This window comes from Bactrocera oleae, chromosome 6 (assembly GCF_042242935.1).
Source record: "Bactrocera oleae isolate idBacOlea1 chromosome 6, idBacOlea1, whole genome shotgun sequence".
NCBI lineage: Eukaryota > Metazoa > Arthropoda > Insecta > Diptera > Tephritidae > Bactrocera > Bactrocera oleae.
In genome coordinates this window covers 42,542,940-42,559,578 of record NC_091540.1, presented here as the reverse complement: position 1 = coordinate 42,559,578, position 16,639 = coordinate 42,542,940, and the positions used below count along the sequence as shown (strand labels likewise).

General features: G+C 36.0%; 2 protein-coding genes and 1 pseudogene across 3 annotated transcripts; all 3 read left to right on the top strand.

Moving 5' to 3' along the window:
- The first annotated feature begins 341 nt into the window (after positions 1 to 341).
- LOC118679715 (serine protease snake) lies at positions 342 to 1,991 on the top strand. Its single transcript, XM_036362031.2, has 8 exons — positions 342 to 441; positions 503 to 718; positions 803 to 879; positions 985 to 1,109; positions 1,167 to 1,319; positions 1,388 to 1,482; positions 1,543 to 1,703; positions 1,769 to 1,991. Exons 2-8 carry the CDS (start codon positions 604 to 606, stop codon positions 1,949 to 1,951), a joined length of 909 nt encoding a protein of 302 aa, XP_036217924.2. The 5' UTR covers positions 342 to 441; positions 503 to 603; the 3' UTR covers positions 1,952 to 1,991.
- Positions 1,992 to 3,287: 1,296 nt separating this feature from the next.
- LOC138857719 (serine protease snake-like) lies at positions 3,288 to 6,169 on the top strand. Of its 2 annotated transcripts, none has more exons than XM_070111361.1 (8): positions 3,288 to 3,378; positions 3,514 to 3,729; positions 4,804 to 4,880; positions 4,947 to 5,068; positions 5,132 to 5,284; positions 5,343 to 5,437; positions 5,497 to 5,657; positions 5,770 to 6,169. In XM_070111361.1, the coding sequence occupies exons 1-8, from the start codon at positions 3,315 to 3,317 to the stop codon at positions 5,938 to 5,940; spliced, it is 1,059 nt and encodes a 352-aa protein (XP_069967462.1). In that variant the 5' UTR covers positions 3,288 to 3,314; the 3' UTR covers positions 5,941 to 6,169. The 2 variants fall into 2 exon arrangements, with proteins under 2 accessions (XP_069967462.1, XP_069967463.1); XM_070111362.1 differs by having other exon boundaries at positions 3,294 to 3,378; positions 3,535 to 3,729.
- A 1,884-nt stretch (positions 6,170 to 8,053) lies between these two features.
- On the top strand, positions 8,054 to 9,832 carry LOC106626516 (serine protease snake-like; annotated as a pseudogene).
- The last annotated feature ends 6,807 nt before the right edge of the window (positions 9,833 to 16,639 follow it).

Sequence of the window (16,639 nt, the reverse complement as noted above, 5' to 3'; positions counted from 1 at the left end):
CTTCCGTCCATCCAATTAAAATTAATTAGAGAGACAAAACTTGGTTTGGAATTGTATATGTCAAAAAATTGATTACTATCATTTGAGTCCGAAAACGTCTAAATGAATTTAGTGAAGTTTGCGGAATCTAACGAATTCACCCCAATGAATTCAAATATATACATTTTCCAATGCCAACACTAAGAAGACTATGAAGCGCAATTGCAATATAAAGAGTTGCAAACTTTTTATCTATCAATAACTACCTAACAGCCCACTGTTCCTGACTCAGATGTGTTTTAAGTCAAAGTATATAATCTCAGAATTTGCATTCAAGCAGTAACTTTCGCACGAACCGGTCAAACTGACCCTGAACTACTACAAATTAAATTATGTGACCGGAAGGAATTTATAAAGATCAACTTTTCTACGCCACTACATTGATAGTACCTGCGATAAGTAGTAATACATATTAATTTTGATTTACTAACATAATTATAATCGAACGCTGCTCTTTCTCGAGTTTTTTACTACCAATCAGCTGATGCCTGCTATCAGGAACAATATTGCCTAACGCCACTCAACTACAGCGGACGCTATGTGGAAGATGAGATATATGGATACATGTCCGATGAGGCCAAAACGCTTTGCGATGGTTTTTGTCATCATAACAGTTCATTGCGATTGCGTTGTTGTGCATACGATGCCACAGTCAAATTGGAAAGAATATCGGAACAAGGTATCGAGCGATTTTCTATTACTACATTAAAAAGAGAGAAATGATAATATCAAGGAACTGTTGATTCTTTTTTATATCTTTCAGTATGCACATACAATCATTTATTACGACGTTTCATCATACATGGCGTTCTAGTCAAAGACAACGAATTTCCTTTTATGGTAGGTAAGAGACTAGTATGTGCAGAAGGAGTAATAAAATGGTGATCATGCGGGATCATATCTTTGGAGCATATTTTTAAAGTTTTACAAAATTTTTTTCTCCAGGCTGCTTTGGGTTGGCGCGTTAGGAACGAAACTACTGGAAACCCGACTATAGTTTACAAATGTGGGGGCACTATATACGATCGCGGTTATGTAATCACTGCTGCGCATTGTCTCTATCATTCGAGGTACGAAAATTATGAAAGAAAAACGAGCTTTTTATGTACTATTAAATTAAATATTAGTGATCTACCTGTGGTAGTACGTCCCGGTGGCTTCGCTTTGAATGATACTGAGGCTTGGGACTTGGAAATCGAAGAAGTTATAGAGCATCCCAATTATGATTATCCAAATGTATACAATGACATTGCAATTATACGCCTAAGGACACTATTTAAGTGAGAGGATGCTTTTTTAAAATAATTTATTGAATAGATACAAATTTAATATTTTTATGACCAAAAAGTGGAAACCCGTTTCATGATGAGCCGGCATGTCTTTGGGGTGATCCGGGCTCCGCACATAATGTTACAGCCATGGGCTACGGGAACACTCAATTTGGTGGGTATTAAAAATTTCTATTAGTGGTACCCCTTCACCCTTTATATTAACCGTAAGCAGCTGGCGTATCCTCCCCCTTATTGATGAAAACAAATTTATCAACAATTGAGAACAGCGAGTGCCAATTACACTATGAGCCAGACAGCGGTGTGCTGAGTGATGGCATTATATCGACGCAGATATGCGCGAAGGATCATGAGAAATTGCGTGACACATGTCAGGTGGGATTACAAATTATTATTCTTTATTTGAAATTAAATTTATTCGATTTTCATTACTGCAACAGGGTGACTCAGGTGGACCAATTATTAAATTTAGCAAACAGACAGATCTTAATCCCATGTCTTATGTTGTTGGCATCACTTCCTTTGGCATCGGCTGTGGCACCGGCATGCCTGGTGTTTATACGCGTATTTCTGAATATATTGATTGGATTGAAAATGTTACCTATCGAACTGTGCCAATGTGAAGAAGGAATAATATAATAAAGAAATTTCAAGCAGCTAAAACGGAGTTAAAAAATAACCTTAAGAGGGAAATGGATTGAAATCACTTTCCCAATTTTGCATATCATAATTTTTCTACTTACATTTGATTGAAAATATATTGTGATATATACAAGTATGAGCACAAGCTACAGAAATTTTGGCAATAAATTTGGTTTTATGGATCATATGGAAACGTTTTTCAAAATAGACTACATTGGCAACACAAACGGAGGTTATTAATGCTTCTGGAATAAATATTTTTGTGGCTTGCTTATTTAGCATTGGCAATGATTGGAATACTTCATATCATTCATAGTCTAAAACTACAATTTTCAGCATATTCTAGAGAATTCATTAGTTCCTTTCTAAACTCAAATGAAATTAGTTCTTAGCTGCAATTTTTTTCAAAAACATCGATGAAACCAACTACCATTTAAAGACCATATCGACAGACGTAGAAATAACTAGCATAGTTGTATAGTTGTTTTATTTTTCATAATTTAAAAAAAAATCTACAAAAAAATAAGATTTTTTTAAATAAATTTTTTTATTATAATTGTCCAAATGAACATAAAATTTCAGACAATTGTGCAAAAATGCCGTATTGGATTAATTATTTTGAATAGGATGTTTGAACAGGATAATGATTTACCACAAATTGCATTAATAATTTTTAATGTCCTCACAAACATAGAAATGGAGTTCAAATAATGTGTTTTTATAAAAAGTAGTAAAGAGTAGTTGGCGCGAATATACAAGCAAATAGGAGCAGATTTTCGAAGTCGAATGTGCTTTAATCAAACATTTTATACGGTGCCTTGTAAACGTGGCATATTTGATGAAAAGAAACGAAATTATATTCATAAATTTTAAATATCCTGGTTTAAAATATGTAAAAACTACTAGTTCTTCAAGTAGAAATCATTTCATAAATAAAATTAGATATTTTTCATTTAAAAAGCTTCTCGCGCGTTTTCCATTACCTTTACATATTTACATCAACAGCCTGAAATCTTTACTCGTATACTTTCGAAACGAACAACAAATTTTCACACAGTGTATAGAGAAACAAATATTTCTTAAGAAAAACAACACACAAAAATTTCAATAAAAAAATAATAATAATTAAGATAATTATGAATGCATTTCTTTCGTATGAAACCTGTTCACAAACTGTTCTCAAGCGTTTTCGAAGCTTAAAGGCGTTACTCACTTGTTTTTAGCTGTACATTTTTTAACAGCAATTGTTTCCGATTAGTAGCTTAATGTTTGCCAGCAGCATTAAATTCTCACATTCAAGTTTTGTTTTCACTCGCAGTCAGACAGTTCTAGAAGTTGGAGAAGATGCTGCGCTTGGGCAATTATTCAAAAGCTATAATTTTTGGCATCAATTATTGGTTGATATTGGGTAAATGGATTACTTTTAATTTTTCTATATACAAGTATGTATATAAAAAAAATTTAAAATAGAAGTTTAATAATATAAGGTAACTAGCGCATTTATTAAAAGACTTTTCTAATTTTTTAATAATTTTATTAACAGTTGTTCACTTGTTTTTGACAGCCGACGCATGCTATAATAGTCAAGAATGTTACACACCGAAAAACTTTAAAGGATATTATTACACACCTGAGGGATTTCAAACCCTTACTGATAGTCAGAAAAACAATTGTGAGGGTAATTGTGTTGATAATAATGTGACGCTGATTTGTTGCACATTCAATACTCGACCCCAACAATATCGCTTACTATATCAATGTATGTATATATGTATGTTTTGCATATCATATTTTTTAATTTATTTATTACCATCTGATCAAATATAACCCGGACTGGTACATATAAACTGCTTCCACGAACTTTTTTAATGTTCGTGTGAAGTTTGATATTCACCGCTGTTAGTTTACGACGCGAAAAATTTGTCAGGCAAGTTTTACCGTGAAATCAAATTGAATTGTGTGTTTTCAATGGAATCACGGCTACGGAATTCTTTGAAATGTTGCAGAAGTGTTATCGGCAGTCTTCTTCATCACAAACACAAATATTTGAGTGACGCAAAGCATTCAATGAATGTCGTAAAGTCATCGAAAATTTGTCTCAGCGAGTTGTCCCTTCACCTCTCTTAATAACGAAAAACTCACGAAAGTGTAAAAGAAATAGTTCTTGAAAATTATCGTGCTGGCAACAGAGAAATAGCAGAGGGTCTCAACTTCTCTAATGGATCGACTCTACACATATTGGTTAATGTTTTGGGTATAAAGCGTGTCAATGCTGCACTCAAACCAAAAGACCTGAATCTTTTGCAAAAACGACGTCGACGAGAGATCGCAAAAGAGACAAGTTGGTGACCATCAATTACAGAATTACTGGTGATGAGAAGTAGATCTATGAATTCCAACACTCTAGCGAATAGCGCCCCAAAAACTAGCCGACACCGAAAAAACCACGTGGGTGGAAAATTGTATTAAGCGTTGGCATGCTTGTATTAGCTCAAGAACCAATTGTAAAGGCAATAATGAAGGTTTCTATTAACATGTGTCAGTCCGGGTCAAATTTGATCGGGTGGTATATATTTTATAAAGAATACAAATAACTATCGAAATATATTAATATTGATTTGCGGAATTTCGAAAAATTATTTCTTAGATGTTTGCCACATAATTAAAAAATTTAATACATCAAACTAATTTGACTAAAAATTCACGGAAATTTTAAAAATATTTGTTCTATAAGAGTTCTTGGTTCCTTTAAATTATTTTATTGAATTACAGAGTTAATATATGTTTGAAATTTCTATGAATTGAAATAGTAATTTAATAATCAAACCAACAGCATGCATAGACGCTCATTTACCGTATGGATTTGTTACATTTGGTGTAGTGGCCCAGCCCAATGAGTTTCCATTTATGGTAAGCTCGATTTTGAAACATTCAATTGTAAATATTTAGTCAAAATTTTGTTTCCTTAAATGAGAGGCTGCCTTGGGTTGGCGTATCACCAAAGAGGATGGTACAGAGAGCATAGCTTATAGGTGTGGGGCAACTTTGATCGGCAGCAGACACTTGCTAACAGCGGCCCACTGTTTCTATCACTCTAGGTAGACTGTAGAAAATTTTTTTTTTCAATTTTCTTCTAACTTCCTTTTCTAATTACTCCTCAGTGATCTGCCAGTTGTGGCGCGTCCAGGTGGTTTCGACCTTAATAGCACCACAGCGATTGATTATGATATCGACCAGATTATTGAACATCCCAACTACATATATCTTGGTCTATATAATGACATAGCAATCGTTCGTATGGCGAAAGTATTTCTGTGAGTGCATTTATAGACATTTTGAAGAATATTGACTACAGAGATTACTGAATTGCAGTAGCTACACATCGATTGTTGCTAGAGCATGTGTATGGTATAAGCCACTGGCTGAGCAGGAAGTCACTGCCATAGGCTATGGCAATACGCAGTTTGGTAAGGAACGGAGAAAGTGGCCAAGTTTTTATTAAATTTAATATTTTTGCATCTTCCAGCTGGTACCTCATCACCACTCTTGATGAAAACTAGTTTATCGACCATATCCAATGAGGAGTGTAATCAACATTATGAACAAGATGATGAAGTGCTCAGCTCGGGTGTAGTCTCTACACAATTATGCGCAAAAGATTATGAAAAGCTGCGTGATACTTGTCAGGTAATATAAAAATCAACTCTTTCTAATATATGGTATATAATATATCACATGCCACCATTTTCCGTTAATTATATTTACAATAATTTATAACCTAATTATCCTCACTTTCCAGGGCGATTCTGGTGGTCCTTTGATTGTGTATGAAAAAATCGATGGTTACCGTCGTATGGCTTATATTGTGGGTATTACGTCGTTTGGTATTGGCTGCGGCACAGGTACCCCGGGCATTTATACACGTATTTCTGAATATTTTGATTGGATTGAGGAAACAATTTATAAATAAACCAACATTTAGGTAGAAATATATGCATTGACAAAGTTATATTTTATCTAATATTAATTAATTTTATATATAAGACTAAGAGAGCTTTAAGACACCCCTAATGCTTGATATATTTTCCGGCTTAAAAAAAATCTGGCGGCAACTGACACATCTATATACTGAATTTATTGTATCTACTAATAAGTGAGCTATACTGAGAAAACTTTTTATTAAATGGGACAAATCTAAACTCGAGAATACTTTGAATGAAAAAATTTTAGTTAAAAAGCAAAATAGTCATAATAGGTTTGTATCTTAACTGCGAACTATTACTAGCTAGAAAAGTTTCTGCTGGCAAAGCGTTTCTTAACCCAAAAAACTAACAGAAGAGGGGACAAGTTGAGAGCGTAAAAAGCTGAGGAGAAAATATCTACTTCCATATGCAGAGACAGCTGTTAAAGCACATGTGATCAAGCGATATTTGACGCATTTGCTTTGATTTTGCTTATTTTGAATTGTAAAAATAAAAATTCTATTGATTGATTTTCAAGTGTTGATATGAAGTGATTGTAAAAATAAACATTTTGATATTTTCTTGCTAGTTTCTGTTAGTTTTAGTAAAGCTTTTTCGTTATTTCGATCTTTGTGAGACTAGCCGTCAATTTTGTTATTCATGATAGTTAGCAGCTACTAGCAGTTAAGATATTAAGCTAATGAAATAATCTTCAATAGTAATGATATACTCATACCTAAACTAAGCTTACCTGCTATAGCATAGTGCACAGTAGATCGATGAACAATGCAACAACAACTTCAAAAAAAGAAGTGTAATAAAACGGTCTTATTATATCGAACTTCGTAGCACCCAGTAGGAAATATTGAAGACGTTATAAAATAACTATATAAATTATCAGCGTGACGAGTTGAGCCGAGTTAGCCATTTTCGTCTGTTTGTCTGAGATATCGATCTGAAATTTTACATACGTCCTTTTTTCCCCAAGAAGATACTCATTTGTCGGATCTGCCGATATCGGACCACTATAGTATGGTATGTAGCTACCATACAAACCGGTCGATTAAAATCTATTCTTTGTATGGAAACCATTTTTATTTGACAAAATATTTTCGCGAAATTTGGATTGGATTAGTTTCCAAGGCAACGCTGTAATCTACGAGTATATTGTTCAGATCGGACCACTATAGCATATATCTGCCATACTAACTGGCGGTTTAAAATAAAAATAAATATATTTTTATACCCTTTTATGCCGTAAGAAATGCACCTGTGAAGGGTATTATAGATCCGGTGCAACCGAAGTTAAAGTTTTTTTTTATTTTTAATTAAAATAATTAAATAATTGCTTGATATCTTTTATATTCTTTGATTATTTGAAATTTTTATTTTGAAAATTTTGTAATATTTTGATTTTCTGGTTAGTCAAATTGTGATTTGTTCTTATCAGTGTTGCTAACAGGTGTGTAGGTATCTAAGATCAACAGCATCTTCTTCTAACGAAGAACTGCAAGTCTTCAGAACAAGTTTGGTCATCCTTGCGGTCAGATGCGCTGCGCTCGTTTGAAGTTCAGGTAAAAGGTGAAGGAAAAACGCTTGCATGTATAGGCCAATGCCTTTTACACAGCTTTTCATCAGTTGCTCAGTTGCTACTTATAAGTAAATATAAAATATAATATTTTACTTTTTAAATCCTTTTTATTTATTATATAATTTTTTAATAAAAAATGGTACAAATTTCACTTAGCAATGGCCTGTCACGAGGATCAGCCTTGTTTAACACCACGAAACCGGCTTGGCAGCTATATAACACGCGCTAATTACTTCAAGTTGACCAAGGAGTTGCAGGATTTATGTTTGGGTGTGTGCAGTTACAATGGAACAACACGATTTCTGTGTTGCCCCTCACTAGATGAGCCCTCAGACAAAAGAATATCGCAAATTCGTGAGTGTTATAAGTAAATGTGTAAATAAAAAGTGCAAACATTGCAATAAAATTGACGTACTTACTTGTTTGTTTGCTTAAATCATTATAATTCCACCTTCTCATTACAAAATGTGAGCGAGATCACCGCAAATTCTCCTTTATATTCATAACAAATGGCAAGCTTGCAAAGAAAAATGAATTTCCGTTTATGGTGAGTAGCTTTCATACATACATACAAATAAAAAAAATGTTTAAAATTTACATTTTTGTTGAGTCCCCCTTTACAGGCTGTCATAGGTTGGCGCCCTGCATTTGGCAGCAGTGACATTTCTTACAGATGTGGTGGCGCTTTAATCACCAGTCGGCACTTGCTAGCGGCGGCACATTGCCTTTATCATTCAGAGTACGTAGAGATATATAACGGTAAATTAAAAGCAAATATTTGAACTCTCTACATTTCTGTGAATCACCGATTGTGATGAGCCCAGGTGGTTTCGATTTAGACGATACTGCGGCGAGGGACATTGAAATCGATCAAATCCACATACATCCAGGGTATCATTATCCGGGTGTTTAGAATGACATTGCAATTATACTTTTGAAGGAGGAATATTAGTAAAAAAACATCACTTCGAATTTCGTAGTACTAAAGTCTAATTTGATTACAGTGTCGGGAGATCCAGTAACTCTGGACCAGCATGTTTGTGGGCAAAACCACTACAGGTGGCAAACGTTTCGGCTATCGGTTATGGTAATACACAATTTGGTGAGTAAGGAATATGAAGCAATTCAGAAAATATTTTTGTAGAGATTAACTCGATGAAAAAAAGATACCGGGCAAGCTTAAAATTAAATAAAATACGACACTTTATACTCACCATATGGTAAATTTCATATATGTTAGTAATAATAAATTTGGCTACTCTATCTCCTTTTCCGCCTATTCAGCCGGTTTACCGTCCTCCAAATTAATGAAGGCAGACCTGAGTATTCTACCAAATCAAAATTGCGCCGAGTATTATGAAGAAGATGGCATTATATATTCACAGTTATGTGCAAATGACCCGGTAATGAGGGGCGATACATGTCAGGTGAGTTGAAAATGTGTGGAAGATGTTATTAAAAAATGTTTGCTCAGTTGGTTTTATTTTTCGAAAGTATTTTCTTTCTAATTTTTCTTTTAATATGTCGCGCATATTTTTGTTTGTGCAATTAATTTGTATTACTTCATTTTATCTAATTTTTATCTATATGTACGTGAATATCATTTATTGAAAACACACTTCCCACAGGGTGACTCAGGCGGTCCGATTATATTGTACCGTAATATCGGCAAGAATTATTTTGATGTACCCTACATAGTTGGTATCACCTCTTTCGGCATTGGTTGCGGTACTGGAGTCCAGGCGTATACACGCGTGTCGCCACCTATATAGACTGGATTGAGAAAGTTGTCTTCAACTTCTACGAAAACCTAGTTATTTTATAAAACTAAATAAACATATATACTGGACAATTAAAACATATATATGTATGTATGTATATTACTTGTACCCCTTAATGTAAGCCACATTTTGCTGAAACAAATTTTCGAAAACAATTTTAAGTAAACAAACCCTTGGTTACCTTTTTAATGGAACGTTTTATTGGCTTGTTTGGCATTATTTAGTTCGGACCCCTAAAGCATATAGCTGACATTCAAACTGACCGATCCAAAATCAGTATAAAGATCTTCATAAAATAACATTGTTAAACAAAATTTCGCCTTCACTTAGACCAAATTCGATCTTCGAAAAATGTTCAGTAAGCAAATTAAGGTTTCTACTTGTATATGAAGCACATTCGCCTTTTCATGGACTCGGATTTTCTTATAGATTGTGCAACTTTTAAGCATGAGAACATAAAGTTTTCACAAAATTAAACTGCAACTTAAATCCGCAGTTGTAACTAATGTTTTTAACAGAGATTTATATCGTTAAAAAATATACCCACATTTAATTTTTTTTTAGTGCCGAAAGTTTCAACAACACTGGTCCGGCTTGCACTTGGCCACTACCCTTGTTCGCAGCAAATGTTACAGCTTTCGGCTATGGAAGTTCAAGATTTGGTGAGTGGCTAGATGAGTTACGCCTCCCCCCCTCCATACACGCCACTGCGCGCCAACACACCACATCAACACGATCCACAACAGACATCACACCACTCAGACCACCCACACATACACATCACATCACACCACAACTCAACACTCAAAAGGGGCTAACAGAGGACCAAACCCTTCCTTTTTCGTTAGCAATTCAAGCGATCAAGACGTGCAACTTTTCCGCCCTTTTTGCGCCCGTATATTTTTTTTATATCAGCCGTGACCGTGCCCGTTTGGTTTTTTTGTTACGAAACAGTGGAAACAAGGTGAGTGCGTAACTGAAACAATTATTTATTGGTCCTTCGAGCCATAGTGAGCAGCACTATGGAGTGAATAAAAGAAAAAACTATAAATTCGAGAAAAAAAAAAAGAAAAAAAAAAGTGCTCTGAGAAACAAAATGTGGCTAAACGTTAAAATACACACGAAAAAAAAAAACGACATAAGTGCTGTGCAGTGCAGTGAAAAAAAAAAACATATATACACATACAAAACAAAAAAAAATCAAAAAGAAAAAAAAACAAAGGTTCTACATAGATAGAAGTGCAGTGCAGTGGAGTGAACAGAAGAAGGTGAGTGAAGTGAAGTGGCAAAAGCATATATATTATACATAACAAAAAAAAAAAAAAACAAGAAAAACCAACAACGTGCGCGAAATAATCAAAAAGACAGAACGGGCGCGAATTTCAACAAAAAACAACAAAAATACATACATAAAAAGAAAACGGGCGCGAACTAAATAAATAAAAAACCGTACCAGCAAACAACAACAACCAAACCACTCCAGCTCACCAAAATCACCCACCGCAGCCAAGCAGCAAAGGACTGGGCAACAACGAAAGGCACACGCACAGGCACAGGCACATAGTTAAAATATTGTCCCCAAAACCCCTTGGCGGAAACCCCAAAGTGAGTCGTATCGATTCCATTTAGTATATGTATATATCCTCTTATTGTATGTATGTTGAAATTTATGCCTTTGCGGTTTATTTTTTACAAAAATCCGTCTTAATAAAGGCAATAATAAAAAAAGCGGTTACCAAACTGTTTCTATATTTCGGTTTCTTTTTCGGTAAAAACCAAAATACCGCTAAGATATAAAACAGTTTGGTAAAAAAAATATATATCCAACGAACTCTTGATTACCTAAATGCTTACCGTTGTGTTCAAATACACAAAAATAGTTCTAAAACTAAATAATTCAAGTATTTACTTGCACCAATTTCCAGCAATACCCCTTATACTTAATCAAGTATAAGCAGGATTGCGTAAAATAAGCAAAGGCAAATCAAAAGCAGAAACGAACAAAAGCGAAAACGTACAAAATAAATTTAAACATACATATACATATTATATTTAATACATATAAATATATACATACATACTATATTAGGAGAAAACCTCCGTTTAAAGCATTAAAATATGTATGAAAATATTAAAACATACATATAATACTAATACTTGCTATACATACATATATTACTAAACATTTACATATATACATACATATATACATAAATTTTACTCGAACAACTGCGGTAAATTAATCTACTTTTCGCGGTCTTTTCGCACTGCGTACATATATTCACGCTCAGGTATACAAAAATACATTAGTACTTCGCTTCAAAGTCCACATTGGCAAATATTCCGCAATACCCCTTGTTCTTTGTTAAACAAAAACAAGTAGGATTGCATATATACATATAATATTCTAAGTCCACATTGGCACATATTCGCAATACCCCTTGTTCTTTGACCAACAAAAACAAGCAGGATTGCGCAAAAGTATTTAAACATAATATATTACATAAATACATATGTACATATGTACAAAGTGCATTGATCTCTAAGACGAGCTCTCAATTGCGCATAACGTCAAGTACATATGTATTAGCTGATCCGCTTATAGGTATACCCTATAGGAATTACGGACACATAATACTTACAAATAAAAGTAAAAATAAAAAACATTTGCGTTTAATATTAATCAATTAAATAATATTAAAGGAAAAAAAAGCGATAACACACGAAATACGCGTAATATATTCATTTCATAAAATAAAAACTCTTATTATCATAAAAGAGTTAAGTGCTCATACGAGTTTAAAAAAGTTATTAATTTGTTAATTTAAAAAAAAAAAAAAAAAAAAAAACCCTTATTTTCTTAAAAGAGGTTTCAAATACATATATTTCTTACATTGAAAATATTTTATTTTATTTCGGCACATCTCTTAAATGAGCTCAGACTCCAAAGATTCTAAAACAACTCAGTTGCTAAAAGTTCCAAAAATGATTTCTGACGAAAGAAGTCCATGTACACCTGCAGAAGCTACACGCTCAAAGCAAGGTGCTACAAAGCAAAAAAAGGGGAAAGACATTACATACAGTAAATTCATTGCTGAGAGTGACAGCTTAATAAGATACTGCACTCGATTTTCTTCTTCTCCGATTCAAGATAATTCTGAATCGGTATTAGAAATCAAAAAAGACAATCTTGACAATTTTTGGTCACGTCTCCAAGCTGCATATGACGCAATTGTAGAATCTGACGACTCAGATCTACCAGAAAATTTCAAATCTTCGGCTTACGCAAAATACGAAAACTGCTTAGACCAATTCAGCAAATCCCGAAGTGCGAAATCCCGAAAATTGCCAAGAAGCACCATGCTGCTCAAAGGCATTAAAAACCCAAACGCTACACAGCGAAAATCAAAGTAGAGTACTACTACCAACAGCAGTCGTCTTCATCGAACACCGAGGAGAGCTGTTTAAACTTAGGGCCTTAATAGACCAAGGATCACAACGATCTTTCATAGCGTCTAGGGCTCAAAATAGGCTACAACTGCCAACAAAACTAGCCAATTTTGAAATTACGGGAATGGGCGGAAGAGTAGTCCAAAACTCGAATAAAATCTGCCCCATTACCCTAATTTCCCCCCAAGCGGATAAGCACATACAAGCAGAAGCTATAGTCTTACCGCAACTTACAAATATGCTTCCAAGCTATCACATAAATAGCAAGCATTGGCAAAAGGTTTCACACCTAAAGCTAGCAGATCCCAACTGCAACACTCCCGCTCAAATAGACCTTCTATTAGGCAGCGATCTCATACCACAGATAATACTCGAAGGTATTGAGAAAATTTCAAATACACTTCTGGCACAAAATACTATTTTTGGGTGGATCCTAAGTGGACTAGTTTCGAGTTACCATCATGACCACTCAGGTTGAGGAAATCTCAAACGAATACCTCAATTCACAATTGAAAAAATTTTGGGAGTTAAAAGAACTCCCCCCCATATCAATCACAACCCCTGAAGATCAGTATTGTGAAGACTTTTACAAAGCCACAACTTCTAGATCAGATAATGGTCGGTACGTCGTACGACTACCACTAAAACAACAATTTCCCAACACCATCGCCTTAGGTCACTCTCGCACCTCTGCAATACAGCAGTTTCAATGTATGGAAAAAAACTTACTTAAAAAAGGCGAACTCAAACCAGTATATAATATGATGGTGTGTTGGAAGAATATCTCCATTTAGACCAAATGGAGGAAGTAAGCCCATGCGAAAAAATCATAAATGGCAAATATTACTCATTTTACTTGCCTCATCACGCAGTAGTAAAGCCAGACAAAAAACAACTAAAGTAAGAGTTGTTTTTAATGCATCAAGATCTACTAGCTCGGGGAATTCCCTAAATGATATTCTATTTACGGAACCCACGCTCCAGCCAGATTTAATGCTACTAATTTTAAATTGGCGTATATTCTAATACGTATTTAACGGAGACGTCGAAAAAATTTATAGACTAATAGTCTTACATAAAGACGATCAAGATTTTCAGCGAATTATTTTCCGAAAATCTCCCAATAGTCCACTCCGCGACTACAAATTGAAAACAGTTACCTTTGGCGTCAACTTTGCTCCATATTTAGCCATTCGAACACTGCACGAATTGGCAGAAAACACCAAGTCAGAATTTCCTCTGGCAACCCAGGTGTTAAAAACACAAACGTATGTAGACGATATCCTATCCGGAAGTCACAGTCTTCCACAAGCATACGAGTCACTAGCACAAGTGACACAAGCCCTCAAAACCGCAGGTTTTTTCCGTTAAAAAAGATAACGGCGAACCACCCTAATATCCTAAAGTACATTCCTAAAGAAAATCTGTTGGATACTAATTTCCTTAAATTCGAAAAGGAAAGTACAACAAAAACTCTGGGGATCCAATGGAATGCGATATCTGACCAGTTTTCATACACTACAGAGTCAATATCAGCATTATCCGCCATAACAAAACGCCAAATTTTATCCTCTGTGGCAAAACTTTTCGACCCCGCAGGATGGCTTTCGCCAATTATGATACAAGCGAAAATCTTGATACAAGAATTATGGCTAGACGGAACCGACTGGGACGAACAAGTGAAACCTCTTCGCTTAGAAAAATGGTCCCAGTTCGCAAACAATCTAGAAGACATTTCCCAGATACAACGATGGGTAAACTATTTCCCCGAACACAAAGTCGAAATACACGGCTTCTGTGATGCCTCGGAGAAGGCATACTGTGCCACTATCTATGTGCGCATACAAAGCGATACTGCGACCACAAGCCACTTATTAGTAGCAAAAGCAAAGGTGGCTCCTTTAAAAACGCTAAGTCTACCTCGACTTGAGCTCTGTGGCGCGCTACTACTCGCAAAATTAGCTTCCATGGTGCAGACCCATTTAAACATGAAGAAACATAGATTGTATATCTGGTCCGATACTGAAATTGTTCTAGCCTGGTTAGAAAAACCACCACATGCATGGAAGACGTACATTGCTAATCGAACGTCTCAAATACTTGACCTAGTGGGGTCAGCCACTTGGCGACATGTAGCCAGTGCTGACAATCCTGCTGATCTAGGTACAAGAGGATGCAAACCCCTGCATCTCGCCACCACCACCCTCTGGTGGAATGGTCCCAGATGGTTAACAGAATCTCCCGATTCTTGGCCACAATCGCCCATGCGCAATATAATAGCCCCAGAAAGTCGAAAAATCGACTCCTTTCACACAGCAGTGGAGGATACTGACATCCTTGAGCGATTTTCATCGTTCTCCCGAGCCCTCAGAGTAATCGCCTATATGTTAAAGTTCATAGAGCGACTTAAAATTAAAGTTAAGGGAGTTCCCTCAGAGTACCCCCAATGCGATACATTGACGCACCTGGAATTGCAAAAGGCAAAGGTCGCTCTAATCGCATCAACTCAAACGCGCTACTTCAGCCGCGATATAACACTATTAAGAGAATCAAAACCCATTGACAAAAGGAGTTCACTCTTAGTTCTTAACCCATTCCTAGACACGAAAGGTCTGCTTCGTGCGAATGGTCGGCTTGCCAATTCAAGCCTCACGTATAATGCACGCCATCCTCTAATCATACCAATTATATCCACTTACTTATGCTCCACGCAGAACATCGCCTAATGCAACATATAGTCCGCCAAGAGTTCTATATTCCCCGACTTAAGCCCCAAATAAAAAAATGCATTTTCATGTGCAAGATCTGCCCTCTGCATAAGCAGAAGTTGCGAACGCAGATTATGGCAGCACTTCCACCGGAACGCTGTAACTTCGCTCTGCCTTTCACAGTCACAGGTGTCGATTTTGCTTGGCCTTTTCAAATAAAGGCGTCCATGCTAAGGTCGCCCACCATAATGAAAGGCTATGTGGCTGTCTTTGTCTGTTTTACGACAAAAGCAGTGCACCTCGAGCTATGTACAAATCGGACTAAGGAGGCTTTTCTCGCGGCATTTGCTCGCTTCGTCGGACGACGCGGCTTCCCCTCAAAACTAATGAGCGATAACGGCAAAACCTTCATTGGAGCCCAAAGAGCCACTGAAACAGTTTGTGGATTTTATTAAACAAGTATCACCTGAAATTGTTCAGAAGTATGCTCCCCAAGGCATTAATTGGCAGTTTATCCCCCCCAAGCGCTCCTCATATGGGTGGTTTATGGGAATCAGCTGTAAAAAGCTTCAAATCCGACTTCAAAAAAGTAGCTGGAAATTATAACTTCAATTATGAAGAATTCACTACCTTATTAACCCGAATTAAAGCCGTTCTCAATTCACGGCCACTCACAACACTCTCGCAAGATCCCTCCGACTTCACAGTCCTAACTCCAGGGCATTTTCTCAAAGGAGCACCCATTCTGGCCATACCTGAGACAGGCGTGGGGTCGCTATCCCTATTAAATCGATGGGAAAGAATCAAAATTCTCCATCATGATTTCAGCCGCCGATGGAGGGAAGAGTACATCAAGGACCTTCATAAAAGGTACCGATGAAAAACTCCAGAAAAGGCACCAAAGCTTGGAGACTGTGTTATCATACACGATGATTGTCTACCCCCCACAGAATGGCGGCTTGGCCGCATAGAAAAACTATATTACGGTTCCGACGGTCATATACGGGTAGTTGATCTCCGTACTCAAAGCGGAACGCTGACAAGACCGCTCGTGAAATTATGTTTTCTGCCAACTGTATCTAATGACAAAACCGCAAATAACAAACAATCCGCCGATATTACCGCGACGCAAATGAATTAGTCGTATAACTAACCAATAAACCCGCAAATGACAAAA